Source organism: Oryza brachyantha, chromosome 1 (genome assembly GCF_000231095.2).
Source record: "Oryza brachyantha chromosome 1, ObraRS2, whole genome shotgun sequence".
NCBI classification, from domain to species: Eukaryota; Viridiplantae; Streptophyta; class Magnoliopsida; order Poales; family Poaceae; genus Oryza; species Oryza brachyantha.
The window spans coordinates 11,874,490-11,894,431 of record NC_023163.2 but is presented as its reverse complement, the minus strand read 5'-3'; the positions used below and the strand labels follow the sequence as shown (position 1 = coordinate 11,894,431).

General features: G+C 39.3%; 1 protein-coding gene and 1 long non-coding RNA gene across 2 annotated transcripts; one reads left to right on the top strand and one right to left on the bottom strand.

The window, feature by feature from the left end:
• Window positions 1-7,398: 7,398 nt before the first annotated feature.
• Window positions 7,399-9,604, bottom strand: LOC107304700. Its single transcript, XR_001550770.2, has 3 exons — window positions 9,437-9,604; window positions 7,822-7,877; window positions 7,399-7,721 (listed from the first exon to the last, which is right to left on the bottom strand). It is a non-coding gene; the product is annotated as an uncharacterized LOC107304700 (long non-coding RNA).
• A 5,919-nt stretch (window positions 9,605-15,523) lies between these two features.
• LOC102713318 (protein DMP10-like) lies at window positions 15,524-16,319 on the top strand. Its single transcript, XM_015833256.2, has one exon. It carries the CDS (start codon window positions 15,553-15,555, stop codon window positions 16,141-16,143), a length of 591 nt encoding a protein of 196 aa, XP_015688742.2. The 5' UTR covers window positions 15,524-15,552; the 3' UTR covers window positions 16,144-16,319.
• The last annotated feature ends 3,623 nt before the right edge of the window (window positions 16,320-19,942 follow it).

Genomic DNA, 19,942 nt, shown 5'->3' with positions numbered 1-19,942 from the left:
GGGTTGCAAATGATGTGGATTGCGGATTTTGCTAGTTCTCCTACTGCCATCTAAGATTTTGTTGTCTGTCAGATCACCCGCAATATTTACACTGCTTAGCGTTGAACATCTATGTAGTTCTGAACTCTTTCTGTCTTGTAGATATGTCTGTAGAAGGGGGAAGCCTGCTTGTCGTAATTTTAGATAAATGCTAGTTGGGTGATCTGAGAGGTCAGTGTGTCTATATATGTGTGCTTTGGTGACCTGTTATTATGCAATCTATGCAGTTATGGAGGACTGTTGGTCATCCAGTATTGCTGTGCCTGATACTTCAAATAATTCGCCAAGCCGAAAATGGCGTTGCCTGGCTATGTTAGCATGATCTTTTGCTGCATTGTTTTCATGATCATGGATTACTACGCACTTGCGTAACTAATTCAGTTTGTCTACCCAGAAGAATATGAAATCAAACCACAACCATTTAGGCTTGAATTCAGATGTTCGTCATGCTTATTCCACATTACTGAAGAATTGCATCCTTACTAAAATAAAAAGAGTGCCTAACTGAGTTCTGTCAGATTTTCGTTCTACACATCTGGGATTAAGCTCACTGGCTTTAATGTTAGTACGTATGATGGCCAAACTATATAAATCAAATTTTAGCATAGTCAATCAGCCAATCAGCCTTAACTCTATCCCTAGCCCTTAGCCGCCATCGCTCTTCATCCATCCTCGCCACCGCCAGAGGGGAACCAGCTTCTCTGACTTAAGCTAGAGTGGTTGACATGTAGGCCTATAGGCGGTGGGACCTACAGTCAGCCACCCACGTCTCTCTAACTTAAGTCAGAGGAGCTGCATTCGCCGGAGGGTCGTGCCGGGCACTGGCCGTTCTCACAGAAGGCGGTGGTGAGGTTCTGGCATCTCGACGCCGATGGTGCGTGGGATAAAATCACTTGTGCGATGGTGTTTCTTAGAACAGCGCTCCTCAGTTGCGGAACTCAGAATTTTCAACTTGTGAGTCGTATAGAGTCCAGTCAATTGCTTGTGTGCCAGTGAAGTTTTACACGGACAGTTCTACGACCTTCTGATTTGCTTGGTTCTTTCTATACCCTAGTTTTCATTTGGATCAATTACATGCCTGTTCAGTTAGTTGATAATCATTTTAACCGTTAGTTTTTGTGGAAATAATCTTATTACCCTTATTATATCGGTAAAAGTTATAACTTTTTTATGCACAAATTATTTGTATCCGGAAACATGGTAAGGGATAACTTACTGACAGTTCATTATGAATATAAAAAACCGAAACACATTTGTATTGAAATTTTCCCATGTTAATTTTTTTTCTAATTTTGCGCCTGTTAATTTCCTTTCTTTTTTGCGCGCTAGCCAGCGTCGGGTCGCGGGGCTGGGGTTAATTTCCTTTTTTCCCCTTATTTTGGGTCACACACTTTTCTTGCGGGGCCTGACTACACACGAAGCAATTTACTTTTTATTTTTTAAAATCTATAAGTAGAAATAGAAACAACAAAAATAGAAACGCAATAGCGCTATGATTTTTGTCTACTTCTTTTATTAGACGTTTCGCTTGAATAGAATGTGAAATTCATGCAATTAGCCTGATCTTTTCTCTCGTGGGCCTGACGACGCCGAAGTAGTTTGACTTTTTCTAAAAAGTTCAAATAAAAATACAATTAACAATAAAAATAAAATCACATTATCGCTAGGATTGCGTTTTTATGTTTTTTAACCAGAACCAAGCAGATGTTCACCAATATGGGATGTAAAAAATTACGCTTACATGATATATAAGTTAGGTTGGCAAATTTCCCATAGTCAGCCTGATCTTTTATCGTGGGAGTTTGACAACGCACGGCGCAATTTACCAAGGAATAACAACACACTGGACAATTTAATTTTATTTTTTAAATCCAAGTAGAAATACAATTAACTATAAAAATAGAATTGCAATAGCACTATGATTTCATTCCTATTTTTTCTTTAAAAAAGAAACCAAGCAGATGTTTAACCTAAATAGGATGCTAAATTCACGTCCAATTTAATTTCAATTCACCATTCCATAAGGTTGGGAAAATCCTCGCCAAGACTGAGGATATGCTAAAGACCCACCAGTACGGGAGTGGCGGCAGAAAATATTTTTCCTCCATGGCCGCGGAAGACCACCTAATTTAATTTGTTTTTGATATTGAACACAACTTACTATTTTCAATTACAAGCTTTCTGATACAAAGTACGCTTCCCAAGTTAGTTATATGTTGATGATAATTTACTATTTCTGACATGACGAGCAATTTGTTTTCAAAACTTATTTTTGTTTACACAATTAAAATTAACATTACTTGGTGCAATGCATGGGCACCATTTCTAGTGAATATAAAAAATGAAACATAATTTTATTTAAATTTTGCCACAAAAATAATCAAGCTCCACATTAGATTTGAAAAAGAACCTCTTGAACTGAGAAACGGTTCATTGGAAAAAAAACACGATGAAATATTTTGCTCACATATTGGAAAAATATATTTAATTTTTAAAAATAATTAATGAACTTTTAACATCTTCCCCAATATTTAGATCTAAATTACAAGCAGTTTTGGTTCTCCATTTTCTATTGAAGCAACATATGGATTTAACCATTTTTTAAAAATGCCAAATTTGAATTGTTTTTCAAAATTTTTAGTCAATGATCCTATTCAATTTATTAATTTTTTGACATGGAAATTTATGGAGTAGGTTACGCATATGTATGAGAGGGCAATATAGTTATTTTATAATAAAATCTAATGGTCATTTGATGGTCAACTAATAAAATGGGCACAGAGGGGATCAACATAAAAACTCAGGGTCATGTAAGGGATCATATAAACGTAAATTTTTTCACAGGTATGTAGGTCGTTTTCTATGCATAATTCCTCCAAAAGAGATATGTTAGAAATGCCTAAGAAATACTTGATGAGAAGCTAGCTTCACACAACCTTGAAAAGCTGAGTTTTTCTAGATTCTGGCTTCTAATTCATTTTTTAGATTCTACGCTAGATTTTCAAAAGTTGAGTATTGTTTGGAAGAGGTTCTGACTTTTGAAGATTATATGAGAAGCTATAGCTGACGGAACCAGAGCCTTTATGGATGTCTTGGCTGTTCATATCTTTCGCTTGAACTCTACATTAACAAGTATTACCATTAGTCAAGGTAACCGGTTTAATTAATTTTGCTAGCATTTATTGAGCACCACTACAGTTAATCATCCACGTTCCAATGTAGACACCACAAACTACTTGATAAATAGGATCCGTACATGCATAATAGCCACTGATCTCATTGTGTCCATGATTTTCTAAATAAGAGTAGCAATGTTGAATGAGTGGATGTTGATATTTCTTAGATTCACACATAAATTTGAAAGCGCACATATATCGTTGTAGTATTTTACTCATGAGTATTCCTGGTAGCAATGTTTTTTTCCGCAGGGAAAAGGTGGTTAAAGCAGGAGCCAATATGCTCATTATTACATTGCGATTAATACACTAAGTACTAAACAGGGGTAAATGATAATATGTGGGTAGTGTGACACATAGAAGAACCAACTCTACAATAGATAAATTAGGTTGCGGAGAAAGACAAAAAAGAGACAAGGTTTCTAATGTACTTCTCTACTTGCGATGCAAAGTTTATGCACATGTACACCCATATTTACACAAGGTGTAAAACCAGAAATTTAAATAAATTTTGAACATTATCATGTATTAAATCCTAGTCCAGGACCACCGGGGTGCATACTATGACAATTTAATAATAATGCCCATTGTCTTATGAAACACACAACACTTAAAATAATAGTCCTCCAAATGCAATGGAGTTAAACAAAACTAATTCTCATGGTAGTGACTAACATGCATAGTTGAGCGAACAACCACCATTAACCTTCTCGAGGAACTTTCTCTAAATCGTAGCTAACCTATGGAGAATAAGGGGGTTTTCCAAGATTGAGTATAACCACCGTACTCAATAAGTCACATCGACAAATGCAATATAGATGCATAAGAGTACAATGGAATGTCCCTAGGGTTATTTTTCACAAACAACACTTTCAAAAACTTTATTTAGTGATGGAAAAACATTGATAATTTTAATCAATACTAAACCAAACATTGATCAGCTTTACACCACACTGTACTATGCCTACCCTCCACTAATACTGTGCTAAACCACACTATACATCTGTACTAGCTTCACCCATCTATACTAGTTATTAACCATATTCGTGAAACAACTTTACTCCGATAAGAGTGTATAACTTTATCCACAAAGACACAGTTCTAACGTACCCACCTGAACGCAAGAATGCCACCATGACATTCCGATGAGAGGCTATGATAGAACCATCCACATAAACCCACTTCTAACTATTCACACCACATTGACGTTGCATTCCCCGCATAAGTAGACATCTGCTCGGCAAGCTGCAATCCTTGTTCCACGGTAAATCCGGAAACCGATCAACCCTTCCTTAGGCCGACCCAACTGCGTTCCGCATATCGTCACCTTGGTTCCTGGGGAGGGAGAAAGCTATACTTCCAAGCCAATCATTGTCCATGCTGGCTTGCAGTAAGTTTGTTTTTCTTAGAAGGCTTTTCTGCCAGGGGCATAGCTAGCAAAACCATGAACCCACCATCCACCATTAAACCATATTTTAGTTGATTTAGTAAAACACTATACCATCAACTAATTTTATTAGAAGCTCACGTCTCAATTAGTTATGAATGAGTAAAATGGTGTTTCCACCCAATTAAATGAGTTAAATTAAACTAAGCAGGACTAAGCATATAAATATACATAATATAATTTAACCCAAACCCAAAGTGACAAGGTAAAGGAAATACAACAATACGGTATAGTAGCGTAATGATAGGATTCACACATAGTGGCAAAACAATGCATACGTAAAATAATTTTAAAATAGGGTGCAACATGATCAATGAGTGAAGTATGACTTGCCTTGAGACTCTGAATTAGCTTGTGCTATGACTTACTAAAAAACGAGAGCATTGGAATCACTGAAATATAGAACATACAAATAAAAACACTCAAAACAGTACATTGGACATTACAACCATGTAAAGAAACCATTTTTATTATATTCATGATGATTTATTGTTTTACTAAATTTGAATGGGCTTAAACGGACTTCAAATTAATGAATTAGTTATGTGTTCTGGAGTTGTTTTCTAGTTAAACAAAAACTGGATTAACGAATTATTAGCAGGCGATGAAAAAACAACACTTTGGATAGCTTAGATTAAATACGATTGAACCTATGGCCATGTGAGCGGCACAAAATGACGGCTCCATAGCCGTTGGAGGCAAACAAAACTTGAGATTGCAACCACAACCATGAGTACAACGGTGACGAAAAGAAACAACGAAGAAATGAACAAAAAAGAGGTTTTAGTCTTATGGCGATGATGAGAAATTTATGACTTTACTAGGAGAATGGTTCATGACAGTGAATGAATGAACCGCAATGACGGAGGCAAAACGGCGAGTGGCGGCACAACGACGCCTGATGGACAGGTCGGTGGCTAGCCGTGAAGCAGGCAAGTACGCGGCATGGCTGGTAAGGGCACGGTCGGTGGTGGCGGTAGCAGGGGCCGCGGTGTTAGCAGGGCGGTAGTAGGGTAGCGTGGCCGGCTAGGACAACAGGAGGCGGGTGTGGGGAGGGAGGCAGCCAGCTGGGAAGAGGAAAAAGGGGCCCCGAGTTCTCCTTTTATACCGACGAAACATATATTATATTAGAAGTATGATGGGTGCAAAATTGTAGAGTCCTAAGCCTAGAAAAGAAAAGGAAAGGGAGAGAGGGGAGGGGTGGTGGCCTTCTAGGGGAGAAAAGGGTGGCGGCCTGTGGAGGATGGGGACTGTAGCCTAGGCTAGCTCACAGCCAGAGAAATGGGCTCATCACCCCACAAAAAGAAAGAAAGAGAGAAAAATGAAGGTTACCTTTTAATTTATTTAACTTCAGATGACTTTTAATTATTCAACCTCATTTAGAATGATCTAAAAATTTCGCTAGAAATCATATTGATATATTTTGGCACAACAAATTAATACAAGAAAAATTTTCTTGGTCATTAAACCTTTTATTTAATGATGTATTTTAACTTAATTCAGTCTTGTGTTAAGCAAAATAATTTTTAATTCTTTTCTTTTGTAATTTATCCTAATGAAAAAACTCGAGGTGTGACACAAGGTTAGGACTCTATGCACCCAAGCACTACCGAGAGAGAATACCATATTGGTCTGTCAGTGTTGTTACTGCTTATTTATAAACTATTACGACATCCCCGAACATGGATGGAGGATTACACAGGATGGATTGGGTCAATACCTCTCACTGTCTCTACAACCTATGGGGCACACCCACCTTAACCAATGAAGCAACATGCTTGCGTTGCCAATATTAGTCTAATTCCCTTACGACTCCAACACTCCGTATTGATAAGCATAGAACTAGAGCAATCAATGAAGATCATTGAATTGATGTCGTGATATAGATTGACTAGCCTAAATATGCATATTGTAGCATATATGTAGATACTGAATAATGAATATATGATTGACAAAGCAATATATGAACCATACATTTTAAGCAATGCTAAAAGGTTCATACTTACACTCTCTACAACTTACCAATAACCAAGATCTGCCATTGGTGCCACAATGCTGCAACATGTCACTTCCATGGGCTCACACGTATGCATACCAATAATGTGTCGATTGAAGCTCTTATACCACATGTAACAACCTAGCTCCAATTTCACTCTATAGTTTGAATGGACTCGGGTTTATTTAGCATTCCACTTAGACTTTTGCGATGGTTTTGTGTAAAATGGTTAACTCGAAGGTTTTATGGTTACAGTAAATGATTATTTCTCTATGTGGGACTATTCCCCTTAAACAAACTTCTGGAACTAATTGGCCTAGACCAGAACTGGAATACACATTCATACTTTGGACAAGAGTACAAATAGGCTAGTGAATTAAATAAGCTCACCAGAAGGGAGTCTTGCTTTGCCGCAAGAAGCAAATTCCTCCTCTTTTCTTCAGATATCCCTAAAAATTCCTTGCATGAACAAACGTTTTGGATGGATGGATATGTTATTGTCTAGAGGATCCGGTGGTGTTTACCAACAGAGCTTGCTTCCAAGCTGTTTTAGGCCTCATTCGGTTTAGCTAAGTTTCAATCCTGGCTGGAACAGTTCCTAGCCAGGTTTGAATGAATCCAGGTGATTTCACTATGGATTGAAACCACCTATGGATTGAATCCACTCCTTTTGTTAATCCACCTCTTCAAAAAAGTGCATTTGGTTTGAGCTGGAATGAAGTCATTCAACATATCACAAGCAGATTACAAAAAGAAAACTTGCTGTATAGAAAAATTCAACATATCACAGGCCATTCAGCATATCATAAGTTTTCTGTTCATTTATAAATAATGAATAAATGCTGAAGCCCTTCATCTGTATGATGATCCGGATGATTGCAAAAAGAAAGAAAGGACACCACAACATATCACGAGCTGATAGACATAACCAGGTCTTTCAAAAACCATTACAACCTTGTTTTGATCACTTTAAAAATTAAGTTGCGTAAGTTCTTTTGAAGATCACAACCATTACAACCATATCACAATGCTGCCATCAGACGATCACTGAACTTGTCCACACCTATATATACACATCATCATTTTAGTCAAATAGGTATATGTCTCTTTAAGAATGAAAAAAAAAACCTCTGACTCTGATTAATAAATGATGTCGCACTTACATTGCGATCATCGAAGCAATGGCAAGCCTTCTCAAACATTGCCAGGGCTTCTTTGCCTGCAACAAATCGTGTATATTAGAGAACAAGTTAGTTTCAGAGTTTACTAATATAGTATATCCTGATATAATTAATTAATAAATGCCATGAGCTAGAATGAAGATTGTCATGGCTCATAGCAGAGAAAATAAACTAGAATTATATGCACACACTCACTTGCAAAGAAGCATGGGAGCAACAGGCACACTGCAACTGCCAAGGTCAAGCAACAACCAGAGCTTGGTGATGGATGGAACGATGTTCCCATATTGCTTAATTCAGAGAAGGTGATGTAGTTAGAGCAGAGTTGTTCAGGCTAGTGCAGTTGTGCCTCTGCATTAGGCGATGTGGCTAGTTCTCTAATCTCTATATATAAAGCTGTTTGGTTGTTTTTCTTGAACAAAAACATGCTTATAATTGTTTTTCTTGAACAAAAACATGCTTATACTATCCAAATATTTTTCTTAACACTGTCATCTTTGCATATAATTGTGTGCACTCCCAAAATAAACTATACTAGGTATGCATCCAATTATATTTCTGGAAGGAGGCGGCTCGTCTTCACCAATCCTAGGAACTGCTGGTACAATCTGAATAAAAGTAACTAGAAATGAGGAAATGCACAATCAAAATTTATATATGCACACTACTGCTACCGTACTGTACCCAAATTAATGAAATTTTGGTTGAATAATTACAATTAAGAGGTATCACTATGATAAATTATCAGCAAAAAGAAACCGAGCACAAGTTTGTCATGGCAAATATTCCATAACAAATATTAGCACAATGTTTTGAAAGATGAGGTAATCAGCCAAGAAAAATATAATAAACAAGAAATTTTCAAGGAAAAGCTGAGTTATAAATTTCAAGAATTTGTGAGTTTTGCATCTGCAAAACTCTTCAGTATATTCTAGCTTTCAATATTAGCATGATATAAATCAATTCAAAGACCATTATACAATGCAACAAAACACCACTGCAATCTAGAACTATAATTTTCTGGCCACCATAGATAGCAACTCATTTTCCAGTTCAGAAATGAAAACAACTAAGAAGACTCCATATTATATATTGGGATGCTAAACATCGAGTATCAAATGGAAATATAACATGAGGAAGTGAGTTTTCTTTCACTTTCAAATCACTGTCCAGTGGACTGTTGTTCTTTAGGTGATTGGTTAAGTCTCACAAATATTAGCACAAATATTCCATGACAAACCGAGCACAAGATTGTCATGGCAAATATTCCATCCGTGATCCAATCATGCACAATGATTTGCCCTTATAATTCAAAACATTCCCTTCTTGTTGCAACACTAGCAGCTGCACATCACTAAGATAAAAGAACTAGCAATTTTATGGACCTAATGTTCATTGGACAACAGAAAGGAACAAAACCAAAACTTCCTCCCGAGCAGGCATAAGTGAACGTGAGACGAACAACCACAAGTGAACACGAGGTGCCGCCGCCACCACCGGGACACGGATCTAGGGAAAAACCTCCTCCCGCTGCTGCTCCGGCAAGAAGGCAGCCAAGAACCCTAGCAAAAACCCTAGCAAGAACAGGAAGTGTTACCGGCGAGAATGCAGCGGAGGTCGCCGTCGGCGTCGATGTCGGTGAGCAGCCGCGCCATCTCCTCGCGTCCTGGCGTCGCCAGCCGCGCCGTCTCCTCGCGTCCCTGCATCCCTTGCCACACGCCGCCACCTCGCGTGGATTGGAGCCAGAAGGTCGGAGGTGGGGATCTGATCCAGACTAGAAACAGAGGGAACGAGGCCAAAACGGGCCCGTTTCCAATCCAGGCAGGCCGAAACGAACGACGCTTTTGGGCCAGACCAGATTTAGAAACGGGCCACTATGTTCCGGCCGGAACAAAGGCCATTCCGGGCCGTTCCAGGCCTTACCGAACAAGGCTTTAGGGGGACAGAAACATGTGGTGTTATTCCAAGTGGAAGAAATTGCTGCTATATATGGGGGAGAATGAGACTTTTTGACTACTTTGGCCAAGCCTCCTGAATAGGCTAGCTGGGTCGACATGGGTCCACTAAACAGAGATGGAAACTTAGGTGAAGTACTGCTTTTGTGATTCATAGAATTTCCATTTGACAAGGTTGAAGTCTGAATGTAGAAAAGGTTTGCTCCTAGAACTAAACTCAAACAAAACAGGGTTACCCGAAAATTAAGTGAATGTATTTGACTATCTTATCTACATTTTAAAAGTGCACCAATTTGCCGATTGAAGTTTTGAACTCTAATTTAAATTTGGCCAGTTTGATGAAATTTAATGGAGGTAACAAAATGGATGATAGAATGATCAGATTATTCCAGTGAGTTACACGTCGTTAGTAAGGATGCATATCATATTTCAACATTTTACAATGAATTACTAAGGATCGATGTATAACATATTTTATAATTTTACTAGAGTTTTATAGTATTGTAGATTCATTGTACGCTTGCTAACTAATCATAGTAAAGAACAAAAATCAATTAATAGGCCGGCCAACGAATTCGAATTCATTGCAAAACGTACACACATACAGCCACTAGATTAGTAGATCTACTCACGAGTTGCTATACGTGATCTGGTGAACTAAGCCAATTAGCATATGTTTGATGAGTGAACTATGATACCTCTAGAGTATTAGCCGTTTAATTTAAAAACAACATGGCGATGGTTTGATCAATTAATCCAGATTAATCAGGGTAATTAAGATACTAATTCCAGAATCATGAAACCACGCATGGTGAACCTCCTGTTTATGTATAATGAAACCAAATGGTGAACCTCCTGTTTATGTATAATTAACTTGGCTTATTTTACAGATTCTCTCATTCCTCCTTTTGCTAGTAGGATTTTATTATTGAAGTTGTTCTCTAATTGTATAGGTGGACTTTAATGGTGCCAGTACATGATAGGTAAGTTAATTAGAGCTTATATTTGGTCATGGCAATTAATCCTAATTAAGATTATTTACCGTCACTCGTGGTGATTCTTCATGGTTTATATGACCTAGGGCATCTCATGATTGATGTGGTTAAGAAGCCTACTATATATCAGTCAAATTCAATCTAGTGGGAGTACAAGAAACGAATAATCCACACATATAGACTCAAGCACATCTTACTCCCCAAGGACACATACAGTGTGAAATCAAATATTATTCTTTCTCACTTTAAATTTGCTATGAAGATCCAATAAGACAAATGCATGACCTCAAGCACACCCGGTCCAACTAGCATGATTAATAACCACAGATTCTTTCGGTCTATTTACATTCCTATGAGCTGGTGTGAGCATGTGCAGCTACAAGGATTAATTGATGCGTGAGCAGAAATAATAGGGGGCAGGGTCAAACCAAATTGAATTAGGAGATATCAAATCAATTTATAAGGAGAGATCTTAAACTAAGTGTGGTAATTGGGGGTATTTTTCTAATTTTCCCTGCTATATGATGACCACACAACAGCGTTATTTCCCCACGTGTTCTTAACCGCTCACTGAGAAGGAGGGAGGCACCAGCTATACGGCAATTAATTAAGTGATACGGTATAGCATAGGCAGAGAGCCCAGACATTGACAAATAGTTAACGCAAGTGTTAATGGGTGGAATTAATTAAGAAAGGTCAACACTAAATTCAAGTCGTTGGTCTGCAGCGAAAACTTGCATGTACCGGCCAGGGTCAAATAGGAACATGACGGGAGCCTTCTTCTAACTTAACTTGCAGTATAAGAGCGCGTGATTGTTTGGGTATTTTATATAAAAGAGCAAACCATATAATTTTAAACAAAAATAATCAATAAATAAATATTTTATATATATGTATTCTTAGCGATTTAATAGATATATATATGGTTAGGAAATAATTAATTTCGGTGAAAAAAATCTTTAAAATTAAACTTTAAATTTAAAGCTAGAAAAGATTAAATTTTAGCTTATAATCACAAGCAAAAGTGAACTGCGGGTGGCGCCGTTGGGTGTATACAAAAGCTAGAAAATGGAATTCTCCTTTCCATTGTGTTGTCCGTTTCTTCGAAGCACGCGCGCGCGCGCCTACGTCTGCACATCCACGGAACGTGTACGTGCTGTACCTATCTACGGCGACGACGACGACCGGTTGAGTCGTACGTGCACACGCCGTCGTCGCAGCCTAGCTTAGTGAGGCGGGCGGGCGGGCGGGCTTTCCTTCGGCGCGCACGGCGGCGTCCCTTTCCGTCGCGCGAGCCAGTGATCGATCGATCTCCGCGCGCGGCGACGCTCGCAGCCACGTCAACGTGGATGGGTATAGCTAGCTAGATCGGTCGACGGCCTGGCGTGCGCGGCGCGCGTTCTACGACCAATTCGCCGGAAACCGCAAGGGGCCGGGGAGGTACGTACGGTCAGCTAGCCGCCGAGCGCGCGCCTCCGTTTTTTATTTGACTTTCTATCTACATTTGAATTGTTCTCAAAAATATCTACATTTAAATCTTCGTCTTATTCAAAAAAAATTATATAATTATTAACTATTTTATTATGATTTGATCGATCTATTACTAAATTAACTTTAAGTATAATTTATAATTTTGTATATTTCGACAATTTTTTTAATAAGACGAAGAGTCCAATATAAATAAAAAAAATCAACGGCGTCAAAAAAAATGGAGGGAGTACTGTGTACGGTGTACTTCCTCCCACCGATTCATAAGCTGAGGTCGTAACTTTAGTTATTTATAATTTTTATGTAATTATAAAAATTATAAGTATTTCATAATAAATGAAAATAACTAATAATTATGTTATTTAAATAGAATGAATGATAAAATTTATTTTAAATGTTAAATAAGACAATTAAAATAACATGTTGGAAGTTTGTCATATTCATGCGCCTGTTTTTCCCTGGTTGTGTGCCGTGGCCACCGTGGCATAGAAAGAGATTAAGTAATGATAGCCCATATGAAATTAATACATTCTGGGTATATGCTTCCTCGTCTTGGTATATGCTTCCCATAGTAATTAAGATAGTGTGCGCGCACGCACGTATCCACGCACACATTGTGCACGTGACGATCTGATCTTAGAGGCCCGCTCGTGCGTTTTGAAAGAAAAAAATAGATTTCTAAGTAATAATTATTATGATTGTCGTTCAGTTTGTACAAATAAACTATAGAAAACTAGATGAAATTTTACATTCATATAAATTATAGAGAAAAGAAAAGAAATTTTACATGCACTTGAACCTCTTATAAAAATTCCCATTCCCCTCCTTATGTGTACTAATTTATTCCAAGATAAGATTTTTAGGTATAATATTTTTAAAATTCAAAGGAGTTTTATTCTTAAGATATATATCCATATGTATGTGTTCAAAGATGTATTCATAGTAATATATATCGGTTCCATTTATATATGTAACTGTTCCGATCGACGTAGGCCTGACAAAAATAAAGTCATTATTTGTTCCAGTTCCATCTATACATCTGTGATGGTTCCAACATTTACCCGACATAGATTAACTTATTAGTAGTGATAGATGTAAACTAGCTCTAGTGTGCTCATGGTATACTTAACCTGTGCCGATTATAATACCTGACATTGATGACCTCGTTAATCAGTTATTACTCACAAATGTATATTAGGAAAACCAACAAAAAATTGTTGTTCGGAAATTCTTGCTACGGAACACGTTGTTAATTATCTCTTCCTCCCACGCGTCGTTCTTTCCACACTCGTGCATGATAGATTGGGAACATGCATGAGCTCATCCTAACTTGTGGGGAGCGAGTTCTCTGTTATTGGAGATTTCAATACAACTTTTTTTGGCGCCTTAGGAGTTAGGACAACTGTTTGTGTAGTTTTTATATGTAATCCCAAAATTCCAGAACTAGAATTTATATATGCTGGTCATGCTTTAACACGAAAAAAAGATAAATTTTTTTTCTCTCAATCTCAATACCATCTAGATGGTGCACATTGGGATTCTTTTGTCAACGAGGATGAAAACATGCTACGTTAAGAGTAGTGATGTACACGACTTATAGTGCATGTGGTCTTAGAGGGAAGAAAACAAAAGGAAATATTCAAGGATGTTGTTTACACGTAAGTTGCTAGCTTGCAACTGATAACCATGCAGATATAAATGCAATATCCAGCACACTGAAACTGAACTAACTAACGTATCATTAATTGTTCAATTCATACATGTCTACTACAGCTGAAAAATGCACATAAATCTCGATCCGGCGCACGCCCCACGTCATCAAAACTGAAAACCACACAGTAAATGCATATGTACTCAAGACCATCGGTATACTACGTGGCTGTTGATAGAAAAGATTGGTGGAAATGGACCACAACCCTGGTGTCCTATTCTTATTCTACTTATAATCTTAAAAATATTTAGTTCAAAAATCTATAATATTTTAGTTGAATCTATTTTGGACCTAATTAACTTGGAAAAAAGTAAGGCGTATTAACACCTCTAGTCAAGATATCTGATTTTTATTTGACCCTAATGCCTTTCGATTGTTAATATATTATCCTCAACTGCTAAATTAGCGTGGTATGAAAAATACTTTTTTTAAAATATAAATTTAATGGCATCATATGCATGCAGATATATACATATACATATATCATTGATTATTCGTTAAATTTAGGAAATCAGCATGGACACGACGCTGGAGTTGTAGTATATGAATTCATAGACCATTGAAAATAATGGATGCATTGTTTATGATGGAAGGAGAAGCTCTAGCTCCTCGTATACACATGTAGTATTTCTACTTTCCCAGTCGATATAAGGTAGCTCCTCCTGTCTTCCGCGATTAAATTACAAGATACCTGTAGCTTATACATGCAGTTAAGGTAAATAAAATAAATTCTTTTTGCGGGGCTTTGCTGTTAAATCATCTTCCTGTATCCAAAACGGGAGGTTCAAAATGTCGTTCTCTCTCCACCCCACAGTATTTCCGAGCTGGCTTTCGGTCGTCCAAACAACCAAACGGCTACTAAGTTGCACACAAAAAGTTAACCAAACTTTATTTTTTGTTTTGCTCGTTGTTCCCACAGGCCCAAAATTTTAAAAAAGAAAAGAAGAAAATCATCTTCCCGGCTTCGAGGAAAAAGGCATGAATCGATGCCACGACGAAACCGTTATTTTTTATGGTCTAGTAGCAGCGAGCGACAAATTTTGCCACGTTGGTAAAAATGGAAATTCCCAGCACTCCACCAACTCCAAGTTGGAGTACGATGTAGAAAGAAAAAAGAAACTGTACTCAGTGCAGAGATTGGCGCTGAGCTGCTGACCACACTTGCAGTCTATGCTTCATCGGTTGAATTCCATGCATGCACAGTACATGTAGACCTCGGTAAGATTCAAGCTTAGAAAATTCAATGCGCACATAACATTGGAATCATTCAAAATAGTTTTCACCTATATAAGCGCAGGTGCTTTAGCTGCCACAGATATCTACAACACACCAGCTGCTTGATTACTCGATATCGAAGCAAAACGCAATGCCATCTGTTGGGTCTCCTCCGGCTCCGGACGCCACCGTCATCAACATGACGTCGATCACCAACGGCGGCGCGGCCGCGGCGACCGCCCCTGATCCGTCGCCGCCGACGCCAAGGGCCGCCGTCGTCGTCGACGAGCGCGAGAAAAAGGACGCGAGCACGCAGACGCCGGCGCCGAAGCCAGTGGCCGACAAGGTGATGGCCAGCACGGCGAACCTGGCGCAGCTGCTGCCGACGGGGACGGTGCTGGCGTACCAGGCGCTGTCGCCGTCCTTCACCAACCACGGCAGCTGCAACGACGCCAACAAGTGGCTCACCGCCGTGCTGGTCGGCGTCCTGGCCGCGCTCTCGCTCTTCTTCTCCTTCACCGACAGCGTCGTCGACGGGGACGGCAAGCTCTACTACGGCGTGGCGACGCGGCGCGGGCTTAACGTGTTCAACATGTCCCGGAAAGAGGAGGAGGAGAAGAACTTGGGGCACAGCGAGCTGTGCCTAAAGCCCGTCGACTTCGTGCACGCCTTCTTCACGGCGATGGTGTTCCTCACCGTCGCGTTCAGCGACATCGCGCTGCAGAGCTGCTTCTTCGGCCAGAATCCAGGCGGCAACACTAGCGAGCTCCTCAAGAACCTGCCGCTGGGCATGGCGTTCTTGTCGAGCTTCGTCTTCATGATCTTCCCGACCAAGAGGAAGGGTATCGGATACAACGACAGCACTCCCCACCTCCAGGCGGAAGACGTAGTTAAGAACGATCCTCAACCATCTCAAAATAAATCTGTTTCTAAAGTTTAAATTTTGTGTAAAAATGATTTAATTCCTATCTTCCAGTCAATTATCGCGCCACAAAACTCAAAGAAATTAACCCTATACCTTTGACACCCTAGCAATACCGTTTCGTATTGATGAGGGTATTCTGTTCTTCTCCTTCCATCGTAGGATGCTAGAAATTGTATACACATGTAGCTCTCGTACAGATCTCTCAAAAATTTATTGTTAGAATATATACATAGTATTGTTTCTATTTGGTTAATTACACTGTGATTAACTATTTTGTGATTGGTTAATTAAATTACTTCGGCTCATATTGATTACTTTTTCAGTTTGATAATTCCAATGATTTTCGGGCAAGATTACCATCAAACTTTTGTAACTTTAACTATTAACTATTAATAATTTTAAAAATATTTATTTTTAACACATTTGATAACACATATTGATAACCTTAAAAAAGTACTTTAATAAAAGTTTAAATTTATTTTATATATTATAATAGAAAATAAGAGTTAAGAGATGATTTTTGTAAACCGTGCATTTGTCCTAAACAATCGGACATATTGCTCTGGAGAGAGTAGATTGAATTTAATGTCGAACACGTAGCGACTATTATAGATTTAATTAAATCTGACATCTTTCCAGCGATCAATATCATGAAATAATCCCAAATAGTTTTTCAACTGGCCATGACGTGCAGTTCTTGACTAGAATTACCATTCCCGGGCATCAAAATTAACACGTAACATTTGGAAAATAATAGTCACAGTTAGCACCGGGCAAAATGTTACTACTTTTGTGCTTTATATTTGAAAACGGATGATCATGTACTAACATTTATGCCCTGGACACCTGTACTTGGAGCATAATACTTATTTTATTTAACGTTGCTGACACTGTCTACTACTGTCTGTCATTCAAGTACGACGTATGTACAAGAGGCACGTTTTTTACACTAAAGCTGCGTTCAGATCCCAAAAATTTTCAGGAGATTCATCATATCGACGCGTACGGTCATGTATTTGAAGTATTAAACATAGTCTAATTAATACAAATTTTAGATTCCGTTTGAAAACCGCGAGACGAATCATTTGAGCCTAATTAATTCATCATAATTAGCACATACTGGTTACTGTAGCACTTATGGCTAATTATGTACTAATTAGGCTCAAAAGATTCGTCTCACCATTTCCCCTGATAATTGTGTTATTAGTTTTAATGTTTATGTATGTTTAATATTTTATTTAGGTGTCCAAAAATTCGATGTGATATTTTTGGAAACTAAATAGGGCCTAAGACAGTAAGCTCTATAGAGTAAGCTCTATAGGGTAACCGATAGACCAGGATATCTTGTGAGTAAGTAGATCATAGATAGTTACTACTCGACATAAAGAGCAACGGAATTAGAGTCAGGGACCAGGCGAAGTATGCATCAATGTGGAGGAACTAGTCAATACAATCTTCTTCACACACAAGCATCTCCTCCTTGCACGAACTTCTCATGGTATTCTCATGCCAATCAACACCGCAACGTAGCAGTGCATCTACCAGTATACGCACATCCAAGGGCGGAAGGCTTTCGCGGTCATGCTAACCATCGCGCATTGCTAGGGTTTTGCTTGTCGGGGAGGTGAGGCTAGGGTTTCGGCCGTTGTAATTAACTTCCTCAAAGAGCATATCATATACAGGTTCGGAATTCCTCAGACAATAACCACCGACCAAGGGTCAGTATTCATCTCGGAGGAGTTCCAACAGTTCATTGTCGGCATGGGAATTAAGCTTCTCAATTCATCTCCTTACTACGCTCAGGCTAATGGACAGGCAGAGGCCTCAAACAAGAGTTTGATCAAGTTAATAAAGAGAAAGATAGCAGAGCAACTCAGGAGATGGCACACCTCGCTAGCCGATTCGCTCTGGGCTTATCGGATGGCATGTCATGGGTCCATTCAAGTTCCACCTTATCAACTGGTATATGGGCATGAGGCAGTGCTCCCATGGGAGAATAACATCGGCTCCAGGAGGTTAACTTCGCAAGATCAGTTAACAGCCGATGCAGTGCCTTATGTCCATTTCCTCCCATTGAGTCCCGTTGGCCTTACAAACTCTATTATGCCAGTCTCTCCGGCCGGGTAGAGGGGTTGGAAATGATCTAAAGGAATGGGTCCAGTCTGAAGTGTTGAGACGAGCGTTCTTAAAAGGGATTCTAAGGGCTTCTGAGCAAATAACATCGGTTGGATCTGGATTTCCCAATGGTCCAAGAAAGAAAAAAGGGGCATTGGGGCAGGGGATGAGGATATGCGATTTATGGTTCTGAAACAGTAAAAGGGAATGGAAGGGTTGCTGTGAGTATATTGCAAAGTTAAAGGGGCCGATTACGATGCTAATATGATCGGCTAGTAAGTTGAAACAGAATGAGGGCAAGAGGTAAACAGTAAACCCTAGGAGATCAAAAGCGGCTAAAAGAGAGGTGCATGGGCAGAAATCGTGGTACGGCGGAAAGAGAAGCAGGATAACGGGGTTACCTCGGGGATTTCGAAGAGGGTGGCGTCCATTGACGGGGAGGTGCTCGAAGAAGCCATGCGTTGGTTGGGCCGGTGAAGTGACTCCTTGGTGAGGGGCGGAAGTAGGCTCCGGAGGTCGTTGTTGTTCAAGGGCAAATGGAGCGCGGAATGTGTACTTCAGAGATTGCAAGAGGTTGTGGCGGAAGGAGAGAGCTATGGTGAGGAAGGTCTAAGTCGGAGGGGAAGAGAGCTTATAACGCAAGCTAGTGGAGGTGACCGTTAGCACAGTGCACTGAAACAGGGGATCCGTTGAGGCTGTACCGTTGCTATAGTATGAGCCGATAGCGGAGACTAGCTACGAAAGAGAAAATTTCGGAACAATCAATTATTCCGAAATTGAGGGGCATGTGTTCACGCCAGATTTTGGCAAATTGACGTTACGAATAGAAACATAGCTAAGACCTGATCGGATAAGAAAGCGCAGATCGGCTGGAAGCAGGAGATTGGATGCGGAGTGGTTGTGGTCGATAGAGTCCGAGTCGGACAAGAAGTGGAGTCCGATTGGGCCCAGAGCATAGAGATAGATTCGGTGTTAGCTGTGAGTCCGTGTAGGTTAATTAGGTTTTATCTTAGATTTCGGTTGGGATTCTGTTATCTAATTAGAGTCCAAACCCCATAAGTTACTTAATAACGGATTATTGTCCGGATAGATTAGTTATCACCCAGGGTTATAAATATGTGTACCCGGGGTCCTTGTAAATTATCTTCAGATCAATTAAACTTGGCGCATCGCCTCAAATTTTCGACTTGCTTGATCTTTCGGCGCGAGCTTTGTCAGCTTCGCAATGTAAGTTCTAGTTCATCAAAACCCGTCGATCAACTAGAACAGGACTGTCTCGGTTAAGTCTGATCTCCTGCCTGGTTGATCGGTGGGCTGAGTTCTATTATTGCTTTGATCTGTTTTAGCTTAAAGTAGTAGTAGTTCTCGATCAAGTCCTGATGAGTTCTTCTATTCAATCTGGTAAACGTGGTTTCTGGTTAGCCTAATTCTGTCTTAGTTCGGTCCGATCAATTTGGCTTGCTGGGTTCACCTTACTAGATTGGATTGGAGGCTCATGAGGGCTTATTGCTGGAGTTTTAGCCAGCATTATCCTAAGTAATCTGTTGATTGGCTCATTAAGCTCGTCGATCTTCATATTTCTATGGTTGTATCATACTCAATTGTGTACTGTCTTGGTTAGTCTGATCTATGTATATTTGGTACGATATACTCATAGAAGTTTGTCCGATCGGGCTGGGTTTAATAAAATGGTTGACAT